The sequence below is a fragment of the Pseudopipra pipra genome, chromosome 15 (assembly GCF_036250125.1).
Source record: "Pseudopipra pipra isolate bDixPip1 chromosome 15, bDixPip1.hap1, whole genome shotgun sequence".
In the NCBI taxonomy this organism is placed as follows: Eukaryota; Metazoa; Chordata; class Aves; order Passeriformes; family Pipridae; genus Pseudopipra; species Pseudopipra pipra.
In genome coordinates, this window is record NC_087563.1 from 3,219,731 (window position 1) to 3,233,883 (window position 14,153).

Genomic DNA, 14,153 nt, shown 5'->3' on the forward strand with positions numbered 1-14,153 from the left:
CAAACCCGACCCGGCCCTCTCGCGGCTTTCATTTCCGGGTCGCGGCGCATGCGCAGTTCCCGGCGGGAGCGGGGCGGGCCCGGAGCGGTCATGGCGGCGCAGGAGGCGGCGGTGCGGGCACAGGCGGAGGCGGTGCGGAGGCTCAAGCAGGACAAGGCCGATCCCGACGAGGTGCCGGGGGGAGCTCCGGGGATTCCCGGGAATGGGATGCCTTTGGGAGAGGAGCGGCGCGACTGGGAGTGGGGATACTGGGAAGACTGGGAGGGGCAGGGAATGGGGCGCTGCGGGTATTGGGGTGGGGGGAGCGGGGGGTGCTGTGGTGGGCTGGGGTTGCTGGGCTCACGGGGAGGGTGCCGGGGGGAACTGGGAGTGCTGGGAAGTGGAGGGGGCTGAGGGTGCAGGGGAGACTGGAACTGGTGGTACTGGTGTTAGATGGAAGGATGCCGGGGGTGTTGGGGTTGGGAAGAGGGTGCTGGAGGCGGCCGGTGCTGGGTGCACGAAACGGGAACTGGTGGGGATGGCGATGGGCACTGGGGAGACAGATGTGGATGGTGGGGATGGCGATGGGCACTGGGGAGACAGATGTGGATGGTGGGGATGATGATGGGCACTGGGGAGACAGATGTGGGTGGTGGGGATGGGGGCGGGCACTGGGGAGAAAGATGTGGATGGTGGGGATGATGATGGGCACTGGGGAGACAGATGTGGGTGGTGGGGATGGGGGCGGGCACTGGGGAGAAAGATGTGGATGGTGGGGATGGGGATGGGTACTGGGGAGACAGATATGGGTGGTGATTGAGGTGGTGGGAGTCAGGGAATGGTGGGGGTGCTGAGACTGGGGGTTGTATCAGAAGTGGAAAGTACCAGAGAGGAGCAGGGAGTGCCCCTCTGGTTGCTGAGGAAGTGGGAATAGTGGATGTATTGAGGCTGGGGAATCTGGGCACACTGGGAAGGCTGAGGCTGAAGGTACAGGGGAAGGCTGGTGGGTGGGCTTACCCCCAGCTCCCTGCTTGTTCCCTCCCCAGATTGCAAAGGAGGTGGCAAAGCTGCTGGAGATGAAGGCCCAGCTGGGGGGAGATGAGGGGAAACCCAAGTTTGTGCTCAAGACCCCGAAGGTAACTGTTCCCAGCACACTCCTGTGCCTCTCTGTGTGCACATCCTCCCTCAGAACCCCACACACACCTCTGGGCAAAACCCCAGCACAGACACACCTGCCTTTGTTCTCATTTCTATTTCCCTTTTGCTTTTGGCAGCAGAGGGGAGAGGGGTGGAAACATCTTTGACAGCACCCAGCCTAGATACCCACTGGCTTAGAGACTTTCTGGTGCTTATATGACAAGTTATGAATGCTGCTCACAAACAACACCATCACTCAGGTTATGGTGATGCCACTGACATAGGAGATCATAGAAATATGGAATGGTTTGGGTTGGAAGGGGCCTTAAAACTCATCTAGTTCCAATCCCCTGCCATGGGCAGGGGCACCTTCCACCAGACCAGGTTGCTCCAAGCCCAGTCCAGCCTGGCCTTGGACACTTCCAGGGATGGGGCAGCCACAGCTTCTCTGGGCAACCTGTGCCAGGGCCTCACCACCCTCACAGGGGAGAATTTCTTCCCAGTACCTAAATGTCTCAAAACTGTCTCCCTTTTCCATTTCCTTTATTGTGTTCTTTGGTAAATGTATTTGTGGTGTGAGCCCTGAAAAGTTGAAGGATATTTCACTGTTTAAAGTTGTGGAGAAGGGGATTTTGCAGCTCTGTGAGTGCCAGGGAAACCCAGTTGAGTTTCCAGCCTGTCTCAGCCCCGTCAGTGGCAGCTGAAAGCTGCCCATCACTGAGCAACCTGTGAGTGGGGGGTTAGAAGTGCCTGGTCTCTGCTTCCTCCTGCCTGCAGGTCCTAGAGAGTGAAAGTGGAAGGTCTAGTTAGTTAACAATGATTTATTTGTTGTTGAGAGCCTAAAGGTGGTCACTGAAACAATTCAGTGACCCTTAAAAGCAAAGAAATGGGAAGTGAGCACATTGTGGTGAACCATATACAGGCATTTCACAGGTGTTGCATTTTAAAAGATGATTTTTCTCTGTGTTTGGAAATTTTAGAGCTGCTAATTGTTCCACACCCTCAAAGCATGCCTTTCCTCTGATTGTTCATCTTGGGGTGGCTTGTTGGGCAGGGGTCTGGCTTATAGGTGTGAATCAGAGCTGGGGGCAGGTCCTGGCTGCGCTGTCAGGCTCAGAAGCTCTGAACTCTGACTGTTGGATCTGTTTTAGCTCCTTTGTTTCCTGTATTGTGAAACTCCTGACTTAGATTTCCCTCTGCAGGTCATGGCAGACTCTGTCTGAGCTCTGTCCTGATGTTTTCCAATGTTTTTTGGTGCTACCTTTTACCAATACCTGGCATCTGGACCTGGTCTCTGTCTCCGTTAGCAGCTTCTTCCTGTTGTTTCTGGCATCTCTCTCACTCCATGCCTCTCACCCACGGTGTCCTTTGCTCCCTCTTTCCTTCCCTCACCCCAGGGCACACGGGACTACGGCCCCAAGCAAATGGCCATCCGGGAGAGGGTCTTCAGTGCCATCATCTCCTGCTTCAAGCGCCACGGGGCAGAAGTCATTGACACACCCGTGTTCGAGCTGAAGGTGAGTGAAGGCACAGCAGGTTGGCTGAGCTGGTGAGGATCCTCCAGCTGAAAGTGTTGAGGGTTGAGTTTCCTTCTTCCAGCTCCTAGGTACCCTCACTTTCTCTCCTGCTCTGGGGCTGTTCCCCTGCCACTGAAGGTGCTGTTTGTTTGTTGTTGTGTTGTAGGAGACGCTGACGGGGAAATACGGGGAAGACTCGAAGCTCATCTACGATCTGAAGGATCAAGGAGGGGAGCTGCTGTCCCTGCGCTACGACCTGACAGTATCCTGCCACAGCCTGAGGGGCCTTGCCTGGCCTCCCTTTGGGGCAGTGCTGCCCTGAGGGGGAGGGAGGACTCCAAACTGACAGGGAGAGCGTGAGCAGGCAGTGTGGTTCAGTGGGTGCAGAACCCTTGCTCTGTTATTTACTGTGTGTTGCTTCTGTTTGGTGAAGGAATGCTTAGAATCATGGAATATCCTGAGTTGGAAGGGACCCACAAGGGTCATCGAGTCCAACTCCTGGCCCTGCCCAGGACACCCCAACAGTCCCACCCTGTCCCTGAGAGCGTTGTCCAAATGCTCTTTGAGCTCTGGCAGCCTTGGTGCTGTGCCCTCTGCCCCGGGGAGCCTGTTCAGTGCCCAACCACCCTCTGGGGGAAGAACCTTTTCCTAATATCCAACCTGACCCTGCCCTGACACCATGCCCCGTGTGTGTGGAGATAAGGAAGATTTGTACTGAGTGGGGTTTCTTAGGGTACCCAGACCAGGCTGCTGCAGCACACAGCCCACGTGAGACTGAGATCCGGCCTGAGGTGCTGCTGAAGATGCCTGAAGGGACACTTAATGGCAGCATGTGTGGTCTGTGTCCTGGACAGCTGTGGAGACCTCGGGGAGCAGTGACAAGTCCAACTGTCTCTTAGCAGTTCTTCGCCCCACAGGTGCTGGGTTTTGGGAAGATAGTGAGGACCCAGCGCTGCCTGTGACTGGTAACTGGGGGGGGATGATCCCTCCCTGTTCCCATCCTTAACCCTCTGTCCCAGGTGCCCTTCGCTCGCTACCTGGCCATGAACAAGATCACCAACATCAAGCGCTACCACATTGCCAAGGTGTACAGGAGGGACAACCCCGCCATGACCCGGGGCCGCTACCGCGAGTTCTACCAGTGTGTGAGTCTGGCAGGGGCACTGCAGGGGGAGGCTGTGGGCTGTCAGAATGCAGGATCTAACGCTGTGTTACCCTTCCCTGTGGCTATGGAAAGCTCTGGAGGATTCACTAATCTTCTCCTTAGTGTGCCCTCACGAGTGTGAAAAACAGCTGGGGAGTGGGAGAGTAGGAGTGACAGCTGTGACAGGGTGTTGGTGTGGTGGGCAGCTTTGTCACAGAGCCCCCTGGTATCACCACCTTCACCCTGTGGGGGAAGGCAGCTCCTTCCTCCATCCCACAGCACTTCCCAGCCGGGTGGAGGGGAAAAATTTCCTTCTGATCCCAAATCCGGCAGCAGTTCAGCTCTGGGTGTGTTAGCAGGACACACAGACCAGGCTAGGCCATGGTATACACTACTTGTGTGCTGTGTTCAGTCAATCCTCACTTCAAAGGAAGGGAAGAGCCAGAGGCCAAATTACAGAACAGGTAACAAAGCAATTTCCTTCGTGGCTCTCTCGTGGTAGCCCTGAGGAACAGCTTTGTTCTGCTGTACTGACACAGTCCCCAGGGGCTCATATTGCAAACAGTTATTTTGTTTGAGAATGTTCCTGCTTCATCATACAATCTCTGGGGATACCTTCCAGCTCCATTTTGGTGATTCCCATTTCCAAACGACTCAGGGTCTTCGCCTGCTGTCCCATCTGAAAGACTGTTCCAGGATAGCTCACTCCTAGGATAGCTAGAAATGGTCTTCTAATATCCAGGCTAAACTTATTTGTATCTGAGTACTTGTCCTTGTTTAAAGACTTCAGCTCTTTAAACAGTAGCTGTTATCCCTTGGTATGGATTCTTCTCCTTTCCTAGATGAACATTTGGGAAATGTTTAGTGAAATCTTCCCCTCCTTAGGTCACCTAAATCAAGCTGTTGCCTTCTTTCCCTGGAGTTATGGAGTTTTTTCCTTCTCTGCTCAGCCTAGGAGGTTTTTCTTCCTCTTTTCTTCAATATAAGTCACTAATCCCTGTTTTTTTTCAGTGAGATTTCACCTGTGCCATGTACAGTGGTAGCAGCACTTTCCTGACTGTACTTGCTAACTCAACTTCCACAGGGATTGCATCAGCCCTTCTTGCACTCAGCTGATAAGGATTAACTGATGTGATGTCATCTCTTTCCTCCTCCAGTTTATTTTGGGAGCTTGGTGAAGCCCTGTTGAAGTTTACCCACTTAGTTAAAATTATTCTTGTACTCAAAATCTCACTGAAGACTTTGCATTTTGGGATTCCTGAATAGGAGTCAAAGAATGGCTTTCTTGTTGCTTCTGTGTTTTATTTCTCTCTGAACACTGATGTTGTCCTTGTTGTTTTCCAGTCATGGGATATCAGCCTATTAAAGCATCTTGATGTTGGGCTTTAGTTATTCTGTGTGCTAGTTCATCTTACAGTCTCTGGTGGGGACCACTCAGGCTTCTTGATCTCATTTTCTCTCTTGGCAGTTGAAACTTTGGTTATGCCTCAGTTTTGCTTCTCTTGTCTTCTTCCCTGATCATTAACTTGATTGACATGTGTGTTAAAAAAACCCCATCCTAAGAATCAAGGCAAAACATTTGGCATTTAGGTCATAGCAAATGAGAAGTAGTTTTCTCCTCCCCTTCCTGCTTCCTTTGTTCTATTTATTTACTGCTGATGGCTCTGCTGGCTCCTTTCTGCATTGTTTTTTCAAGGATCTCTGTTTCAGACTGTCACAGGGTCGGAGCACACAAGCTCTTGGCAATGCAGTGGACACAACAGCACTGCTGCCTTCCATGAAAGAAGGTCCTCACCCACATCCTGTCCCTTCTGGATCCCATCTGCAAGGGATGGTGCTCTCTCACATCCCATTTCTGTTGGTTTCTGTACACCAGCTGCTGTCACCAGCAGAGCTGAAGCTGTTTTGCTGCAGCCATGGATTGCTCACTGCCTTTTCCTCTGCCCCAGGACTTCGACATCGCCGGGCAGTTCGACCCGATGATCCCCGATGCCGAGTGCCTGAAGATCGTGCACGAGATCCTGAGTGACCTGCAGCTCGGGGACTTTGTCATCAAGGTGATCCTGGGGTTCTCTGTGCCATGGTGGGAGGCAGTGGTCATTGTCCCTGGGGTTTTACACAGCAGCACCTGTTCCCACTCTCAGGCCTGATCCAGGAGCTGATCCCATCTCTCTGCATCCTCATGCTAAAGGCTGGACCTGAGCTTGACCTGGGAATGCCAGGAAATTTCCTGAGTCTGCAGTTGGCAGAGTTCTTGCCAGGACTAACCACAGTCCCCTGCAAAATTCCAGCAGCTGACTAGAACCATAGAATCACAGAATGGTTTGGGTTGGAAGGGACCTTAAAGCTCATCCAGTTCCAAATCTCTGCCATGGTCAGGGACACCTTCCACTAGCCCAGGTTGCTCCAAGCCCTGTCCAACCTGGCCTTAAACAGTTCCAGGGGTGGGGCAGCCACAGTTTCTCTGGGCAACCTGTGCCAAGGCCTCCCTGCCCCTATAGTAAAGAATTTCTCCCTAATATCTATCTGAGCAGGTGACTGTCATGTTCACTGCCTGCAGTATAACAGGCTCTGGTTCAGGATCCCTGCCCTTATCCAGGTCCTGATGCCCCCTTAGCAGGGGGTGTGGTATTGTCTGCAGACTCCTGCCTTCCCAACAAGTCCTTTCTGGAACTGAGGCATTTTCACTACCCATGGAAATGTGAATCCAGCTGAGCCTTGACCTCAATTGCCTACTATTACAGAACACAAACTATGGAATTCACTATACTATCAATAAAAATAAATCCTTAGTGAGGTTTTAACATAATCAGATGTCCCTTTGCTCTTATACTGACAGGGCACTGAATTTGTCTTCTTGACCCATGGTCTGTTCCTGAGCTGTTTTTATATGTCTACATGAGAGGACTCATAGGCCCTGATGGTTTTTGGTCTCTGTTGAGTGGAGCCTTTGGCTCTAGAAGGAAATGTGAACGCTCTACCCAGGCTTGGGAGGAGTCAGTGGTGCTATTTGGTCTGCTCTGGGGAAAAAAAAAGCCTTGGCAGACATCTAGTCTCTCTTGCATTCTTAAAGCTAGAGGGGAGAGAAACTGGACATGGCTGAAGCATCTGTTTGAGTCCATAATTCCTGATGTGCTTCCTCTCCCCCAGGTCAACGACCGGCGCATCCTCGACGGGATGTTTGCAGTTTGTGGGGTCCCAGACAGCAAGTTCCGAACCATCTGCTCCAGTGTTGACAAACTGGATAAGGTATGGGCTGCAACTGCTGCTGCTGCAGTCTCAGTGAGCCTCCTGTCCCCCTGTCCTGCCATGGCCCAGGAGAAGTGGGAAGTGCTGGGAAGTGCTGATTAACATTGAGTTATTCTTGTTCCCACCTTTCCCTGGAGGGAAGGCATGCAGGGCACAGCAGTCACATAGGAGAAGTGGATGCTCTGCTTTCTTCTCCAGTAGCTCACGAGGTCCTAATAAATGGAGAGGAGGGAGGGGAGAAATGCTCTTCATTTGGGAGGTTCAACATCCCAAACCTTCACCTGCTAAAGCTGCTTATGAACCAGGCTCATGAAAACCTGCACCAGACTGGGCCAAGGCATTGAAAAGCCTTTTTGAATGTATTGGGTTGAGTCAGGTGGTGTGAGGAATTGCAGTTGTGTCCTGGAATTACAGTACAGCCCAGATTGGAAGGGATCTTGAAAGATCCTCCAGTCTAACCTTTACTAAAATTTCAGACTTCTGTTGCAAGGCAAGTGTGACATAAAGGTTAAATCTCTGGTAATGCAGTCCTAAATGACAGTGTGTAACAGTCTGCAGGACGGTTTGGAGGTGACAGGGCAGAGCAAAAGGGAAATCCACAGCTGAGTCAGCTGGCACAGTCGTGGTGTTGTCCAGGACCCTGCTCATAAACACTGTCCTGCAAGGTGCTGCTGCTGTTTGGTGATGTGATGTTCAGCATCCCTGGGGAGGACACAGAACCTGCAGCCCTGTTCCAGCATGATCCAAGCACCACTGGACAGTGTGTGCCTCTGGCTGTGTGTAGAACCCTCAGGAAACAGCAGTGAGAAGTGAGGTGGGGGTGTGTGTGGGAGGTTTCTGTATTTTACCTGGAAACAGAGGAGAGGATTTGGAGTGAGAAGGAGTAAGAGATCCCTGGTCACTTCATTCACCCTCTGTTGGTTTGGCCTGGTAGCACAGGTACTTTTATCATGCTGAGAATAGATGTGACTGTTTGTGTGATTTACTCAGGTTTGGTGTGACACTGAAAAGCCACGTCAGTGTGCAGCTTCCCCTGTAAGACACAAGGCAGGAGGTGCCCACAGGTTTGAGCTCAGCAAGCTGCCTGGAGAGCACTGGCTGTTGTGAGGGTCTCCAAGGGATTCAGGCCATTTTGTGGCTTTTGGGAGGAGGGAAAGGTGCCAGAGTAGGGGCAACTGATTGTCTTGGCTGTAGGCCCTTGTCAGATAAAGATGCTGGAGATCAGTTTGTAAGTGTGTTATACAGTCCTTCTCTGATAACTAAGAAGGAGAAACCTTGAAGTGAATGAAGTGCAGTCTGAAAACTCAGATTTCTTGGCTTGGGGTCCGAAGTAGAATTTGGAGGAACTGTGTGTTCAGAGTCACATGGGGGATACTGTGGGCTGACTGTTTTAAGGAGTGCTCCTAACTTTCCTGTAAGACCCTGTTAAACACAGCAGCCTTGTGTCTCATCTCATGTGGTCATGGTGCTTTGTTGAAGGGGGAACTGCCTTTTCCCTTGGAGGCCTCGTTGGATGGTCAGATGAAGGCAGCTGGAAGAAGTCTCACAGCCCTGTTAGCAGGGAGATCTATTGTACAGGCATGATTTAAGTGTGGGTTTGGGGGCTGTGTATGTGTGGAAAAGCAATAGGAAGGGACCATTGGGCTCTTTTAGAATGGGATTCTTTATGACTAGGTACCTAACCAGGGAAGCCAGAGCACCAAGGTGGCTTTCAGATTCGGTGTTTTTACAGTACTGATGTTCAATTCTGGACAGAAATCAAACCCAAAGTATTTTTGTAGGGTTGGGGCACAAACAGACTGTGCAGAGGTACAAGAAATGGAATAAGGACCGTATGACTGTGCTCTGAGACCTGCTACTTCTCTCATGCACCCTTTAACCACCCTGAAGGGTTTCTGCCGTGCAAAGATCTTTTGGTGGCAGATGTGTCTGTTCATCTACATGTGCAGGGCCACCAGAACTGTCCCTGGGAGAGCCCACATCCCTGGCTCAGTGGCTGATGTCCTTCTGTCCCCTCCCAGGTGCCATGGGAGGAAGTGAGGAGCGAGATGGTGGGAGAGAAGGGGCTCTCTCCCGAGGCTGCGGATCGCATCGGGGAGTACGTCCAGCTCCACGGTGAGCACTGGGGGGTCGAGCCCTTGGGCTTGTTCTGGGGATGGAGGGTGCACAGGGCACACACACGGCTGGCTGGGGCCACTGTGGCTGGTGCTGCTGCCCTGGCACACCTGAGGCAAGTCTGGTTCCTACAGGTGGGCTGGACCTGATCGAGCGGCTCCTGCAGGACCCAAAGCTGTCGCAGAACAAGCTGGCCAAGGAGGGGCTGGGGGACATGAAGCTGCTGTTTGAGTACCTGACCCTGTTTGGCATCACAGGGAAGGTGAGGAGGTGCGGGGGCAGGAGGGGGTGCTGCCCTGGTGAGCCCCCAACCACCCAGTGACGGGGCCGCCCTGGTGCCCTGCAGATCTCCTTCGACCTGAGCCTGGCCCGGGGCCTGGACTATTACACGGGGGTGATCTTTGAGGCCGTGCTGCTGCAGCAGGAGAACGAGCACGTGGAGGAGCTGGTGGGCGTCGGGAGCGTGGCTGGAGGCGGCCGCTACGACGGGCTGGTGGGGATGTTTGATCCCAAGGGCCGGAAGGTGCCCTGCGTGGGGGTCAGCATTGGGATCGAGCGGATCTTCTCCATCCTGGAGCAGAGGCTGGAGGTAGGTGCCTTTGGTGCTCAGCTAAGCAATGGTTTACATTTTCCCCCAGCATCCCCAGTCCAGCAGATGCTGAAGTGAATGTTCCTTACCACAGCCTCTGGAGAAGCCAGCCAGGCCTCTGCTGTGCTCTGCAGCAGGAGCCAGAGCCAGGACATAACCACCAAATCTCTGGCCTGGCAGATGATCTCTGGGGCTCCCACTGAAGGCAAGATCCTTCTTCCCACAGGCCTCAGATATGGCTTCTCCAGCTGCTGCTGTGGGAAGCACTTAAATCCTCAGCAATGCCAGGTACCCAGGGCAGATGCCTTGGTGTTCCCCCCTGGATTAGGCATCTGTGACCCCAGGTTCTCCTTGGCAGGACAGCATTGCTCTTTCAAGGAAACAGCAGCTTCACACATCTGTTTGTCTTGCCTATGGCACTACAGAGATGAGACAGGGATCAGATGTCCCAGGGCAGGAAGCAAAGTGCCTCTGAGGGTTTCCCAGATAACCTTTTTCCTCTTTCCCTGTCCTCAGAGTTGCTGTACCAGTGTGTCCTCCATCCCAATCAATGGGTGTAAAATAGGTCTTTGTAAAAAGACTTCCCAAAACACTGCTGCACATTCTCCTCCCCCAGGGGCCTGATGTTGCTTCTTTCCTGGCAGCCAGACACAACTGGAATTTCTAAATAGAAACTGAATTCCTCCCCCACCACCTCCGGTCCTGGCCAGGTTTGTTCCTCTGCAGGTGACCTTTTAAAGGCTGCCCCCTTCAGCAAGGCAGCAGGAAAATGCCACTTGGAATATCCAGCATCTGCCACAGGAGCTGGTGGAGCATCTCAGTTTGCTGCTGTTAATTTAACCCCTAGTTGGCAGCTCAGCTGTAGAGCAGAGCCTCTGTCCACCTTCTGCAGGGCTTGCTGCTCCTGAACTGCTTGGAGCAGATCTCTGGGAGGCCCTTGGATGTAGAGGAACAGGAGGGAGGCTGTCTTAAGCACCCCACCATGGAACAACTGCAGGAAAAGAGATTCTGCTCCAGGAAGGAGTCTATGGAACATCCCTGATTCCGAGTTTGTGCTGTTCATCCTGCTGAGCCTGATCCCCCTCACTGCTGAATCGACAGACCTGGGGTGGTGACCCCTCCTGCTCATGGAATCTCAGATCCCTCAGTTATGTCTGTGGCATCTTTTGAGTCTTGTCCCCTCTCTAGGCCTCTGAGGAGAAGATCAGGACAACAGAGACGCAGGTGCTGGTGGCCTCTGCCCAAAAGAAGCTCCTTGAAGAGCGGCTGAAGCTCATCTCCGAGCTGTGGGATGCTGGAATCAAGGTATGACCCACTGATGGCAAAGTCAGGAGCTGCCTGGTCCACTCTCTGTGCCAGGAATGGACCAGATCTGACTTTGCTTTGGGAGGAAGGAGTTAGCAGGGAGCAGCTGGGGGCAGACTGTCTCTTCGCAGTGTCCCAAATCAGGTGCTCTCCAGGAAGGGCTGGGCAGCAGGGCTTGGTTAGCCCTGTTAAACTGCAGGGCTGCTTTGGGTCTGGTGTCTCAGGACAGATTCCCAATGGGCACACTGCCTTCATGAGGGGAGGGGAAGGGAATGTCTCAGTGCTCTGCAGGGCTCCTGGGCCTGTAGGGACACCCCAGTGACACGGACTGGAGCCACATCCACATGTCTGTTAACACTCCTCTAAGGATGCTGATTCCACTGCTGCCCTGGACAGCCTAAGCCAGGGCCTGACCACCCTTTTTGGGGAAGATATTTTCCCAGCATCCAACCTAAACCTCCCCTGGCACAACTTGAGGCCATTTCCTCTTGTCCTGTCCCTTGTTCCCTGGGAGCAGAGCCCAACCTCCCCCCAGGCTCCCCCCTCCTGTCAGGGAGTTGCAGAGCCAGAAGGTCCCCCCTGAGCCTCCTTTTCTCCAGGCTGAGCCCCCCCAGCTCCCTCAGCTCTTCCTGGTGCTCCAGCCCCTTCCCCACCTCTATTCCCTTCTCGGGACACTCTCCAGCCCCTCAGTGTCTTGTTGTGAAGGGCCCTGAACTGGACACAACCCTGGAGGAGCCTCAGCAGGGCCAGCACAGGGGGACAGGCACTGCCCTGCTCCTGCTGGCCACACTATTTCTGATACAGGCCAGGATACCCTTGGCCCTCTGGCCCACCTGGGAACACCTGGGCTCACATTCAGCCACTGTCAGCCAGCACTCCCAGGGCCTTTCCCACTGGGCAGCTTTCCAACCACACTGCCACAAGCCCATAGCTCTGCAGGGGTGGTTGTGACCCAAAGTGCAGGACCCAGCACTTGGCCTTGTTAAGCCTGGTGCCCAGCCTTCTCCCTGAGCCCATCCTCTTCCCCACCACACAACCACAGGCTCACCAGGCCAGACCAGCAGTGCCTGGCTGAGAGGGTGCAGTGGAACAGCCCAGTTTGATGCCAGTGTCGTGCCCTGGTTCTCTCCCAGGCAGAGATGCTGTACAAGAAGAACCCCAAGCTGCTGAACCAGCTGCAGTACTGTGAGGACACGGGCATCCCTCTGGTCGCCATCGTGGGGGAGCAGGAGCTCAAGGATGGAGTTGTCAAGCTGCGGATTGTGGCAACCAGGGAGGAGGTGAGGCCTGTGGCAGCTTTACCACGGGGTGATGGGCTATGTGACCCTTCAGCCCGGCTCAGCCCAGCCCTCCAGACACAGTGTGCTTCCCAGCAGCTTCTGTAAGGCCCCACATTCCAGTTCCTTGCCCTTCCTGGAGCTATGGAGAGCTGTTGTCTCCAACTCTGGAGAGTTTTCTGTTCTGTGATCTCCCTGAACTCCCAGCTATTCCTTACCAGGAGCCTGGAGCATGGAGGGGGGATTCAGTGGGCTTTTTGTCCACAACACAGGACCATTGATGAAGGTCCTGGAGGTACCCTCTTAGAATGAGTGGGAGTGAGCAGGACTTGTAACCCTGTAACACTGCAAGGCTGCTCTGTGCCTGTTACCTCAGGACAGATTCCCAAAGCAGGCAGCACTGGCACCAGTGCATGGGTCACTGACTGGATCACTGGCTTTGGAACCAGTAGGAAAGAGTGAGAAGAGCACTGCCCTCCCAACCACTGGTCAGGAGGGGGTTTACTGGGATTGCAGGCAGGTGGTTCCTGCTCTTACAGGTTCAACTCTTGTGGGTCCTGCAGCCCATTCCATCCCCAGAGAGGGGCTGGTGCCACCCCAGCGTGACCTCCTGAGACACAGGGCCACGACTGTGGTGACACATGAAGCTGCTGGAGTTGTGTTGAAGCAACTTTGTGCTCCCCCCTGTGTAGGTCAACATCCGCAGGGAGAGCCTGGTGGAGGAGATCAGGACGAGAACGAGCCAGCCTTAGCCCCCTCCGGACACGTCTGCTCCTCGGCTGGATTCTGGCTGACAGATTTCCTCCTGTAAATGCCTTGGCCAGGCTGTGCAGCAGCGGGTGGGGGGTCGGGGGGGCTCTGAAAGCTGTATTTATTCTTGTCTGATGCCCTCCCTCCCCCCGCGGGAGCAGAGGCTGTGCCGACTCCTGCGCCCTGCCCTGGCCCTCGAGAATGTCGCTGGGAAGACACTGTGGAGGTGGCTCTGGCAGACCCCTCTGCCGCAGCGACCCGTGGAGCCCCAGCAGACCCCGGCGGGCTTGGCTGCAGCTTCTTGTTCCCGTCGCGTTGAATAACCATCCCGGCCCGTCTGGCTGCAGGGCGGTGACCTTCTCCCCAGCAAAATGTAACGGCGCGGCTCCCAGAAACATAATAAATCTGTCTGTCCCCCGCCGTGACTCCCGTCCCTGCTCGCCGCTCGGGGCAGCGATTTGCTCACCTGCCTCGCTGAGCCGGAGCTGGTTTTTAAAGGTCACCGTGGCTGTTGCTGCAGCCGCGATGTTCCCTCCTGCCTCCGCATCCCCGCGCTGCTGCCAGGCCGTGACAGGTCCCCCCGGAGCCGGCGGGAGCTCCATGAGCAGCTCCCCCTGCCCCGGTCACGGGTGGGACGGGACCCTGGGTGTCCTGGGGGTGCCCCGGGGGTGCCCCCCCGCCCTCTTTGCTGCTGACCCACACGTCTGGCCGAGTGTCCCAAATCGCGTGGACGGAGCGCGGGGACCGTTCCTGACAGAGAGGTGTCCGAGGCGGAGCGGGGAGCGCCGCTGGGACCTTCCGCACCCCGTCCCGAGCAGCGGGAACGGCAGGAGGAGCTGCGGCGATGGAGGCGGAGCGCGGCGCCGTCGGGGCGCTTTGTCCCCCTTGCTCTCCCTTTCCTACCCGGCCGCTCCCTGGCATTACCTTGCCTTGCCCACCCCTCCCATGCCTTGCCTTGCCTTTCCTATCCCTCCCATGCCTTTCCTATTCCTCCCTTACCTTTTCCCCTTGCCCTACCTTCCCCTCCCTTGCCCCCTGTGCCGGTGGGAGCTCCCCGAGGGGTTCTGTGGGGCCCTTGGGGCCAGGACCCC

At 54.8% G+C, this 14,153-nt stretch overlaps 1 protein-coding gene across 2 annotated transcripts; it reads left to right on the forward strand.

Moving 5' to 3' along the window:
• Nucleotides 1-48: 48 nt before the first annotated feature.
• LOC135422400 (histidine--tRNA ligase, cytoplasmic) lies at nucleotides 49-13,480 on the forward strand. Of its 2 annotated transcripts, XR_010434468.1 has the most exons (14): nucleotides 49-171; nucleotides 1,026-1,115; nucleotides 2,514-2,633; nucleotides 2,800-2,895; nucleotides 3,653-3,778; nucleotides 5,727-5,834; nucleotides 6,928-7,026; nucleotides 9,048-9,141; nucleotides 9,276-9,403; nucleotides 9,488-9,730; nucleotides 10,919-11,035; nucleotides 12,169-12,315; nucleotides 13,005-13,119; nucleotides 13,224-13,480. XR_010434468.1 is itself a non-coding variant. In XM_064671509.1 (13 exons), the coding sequence occupies exons 1-13, from the start codon at nucleotides 49-51 to the stop codon at nucleotides 13,062-13,064; spliced, it is 1,551 nt and encodes a 516-aa protein (XP_064527579.1). In that variant the 3' UTR covers nucleotides 13,065-13,480. The 2 variants fall into 2 exon arrangements, 1 of the variants encoding a protein (XP_064527579.1); XM_064671509.1 differs by having other exon boundaries at nucleotides 13,005-13,480.
• Nucleotides 13,481-14,153: the final 673 nt, after the last annotated feature.

Coding starts and splice junctions, on each gene's coding strand:
- LOC135422400 (XM_064671509.1), top strand. CDS start 49: ATGCGCAGTTCCCGGCGGGAGCGGGGCGGGCCCGGAGCGGTCATGGCG. Junction 9,404..9,487: donor TGTTTGGCATCACAGGGAAG/GTGAGGAGGTGC, acceptor GGTGCCCTGCAG/ATCTCCTTCGACCTGAGCCT. Junction 9,731..10,918: donor TCCTGGAGCAGAGGCTGGAG/GTAGGTGCCTTT, acceptor TCCCCTCTCTAG/GCCTCTGAGGAGAAGATCAG.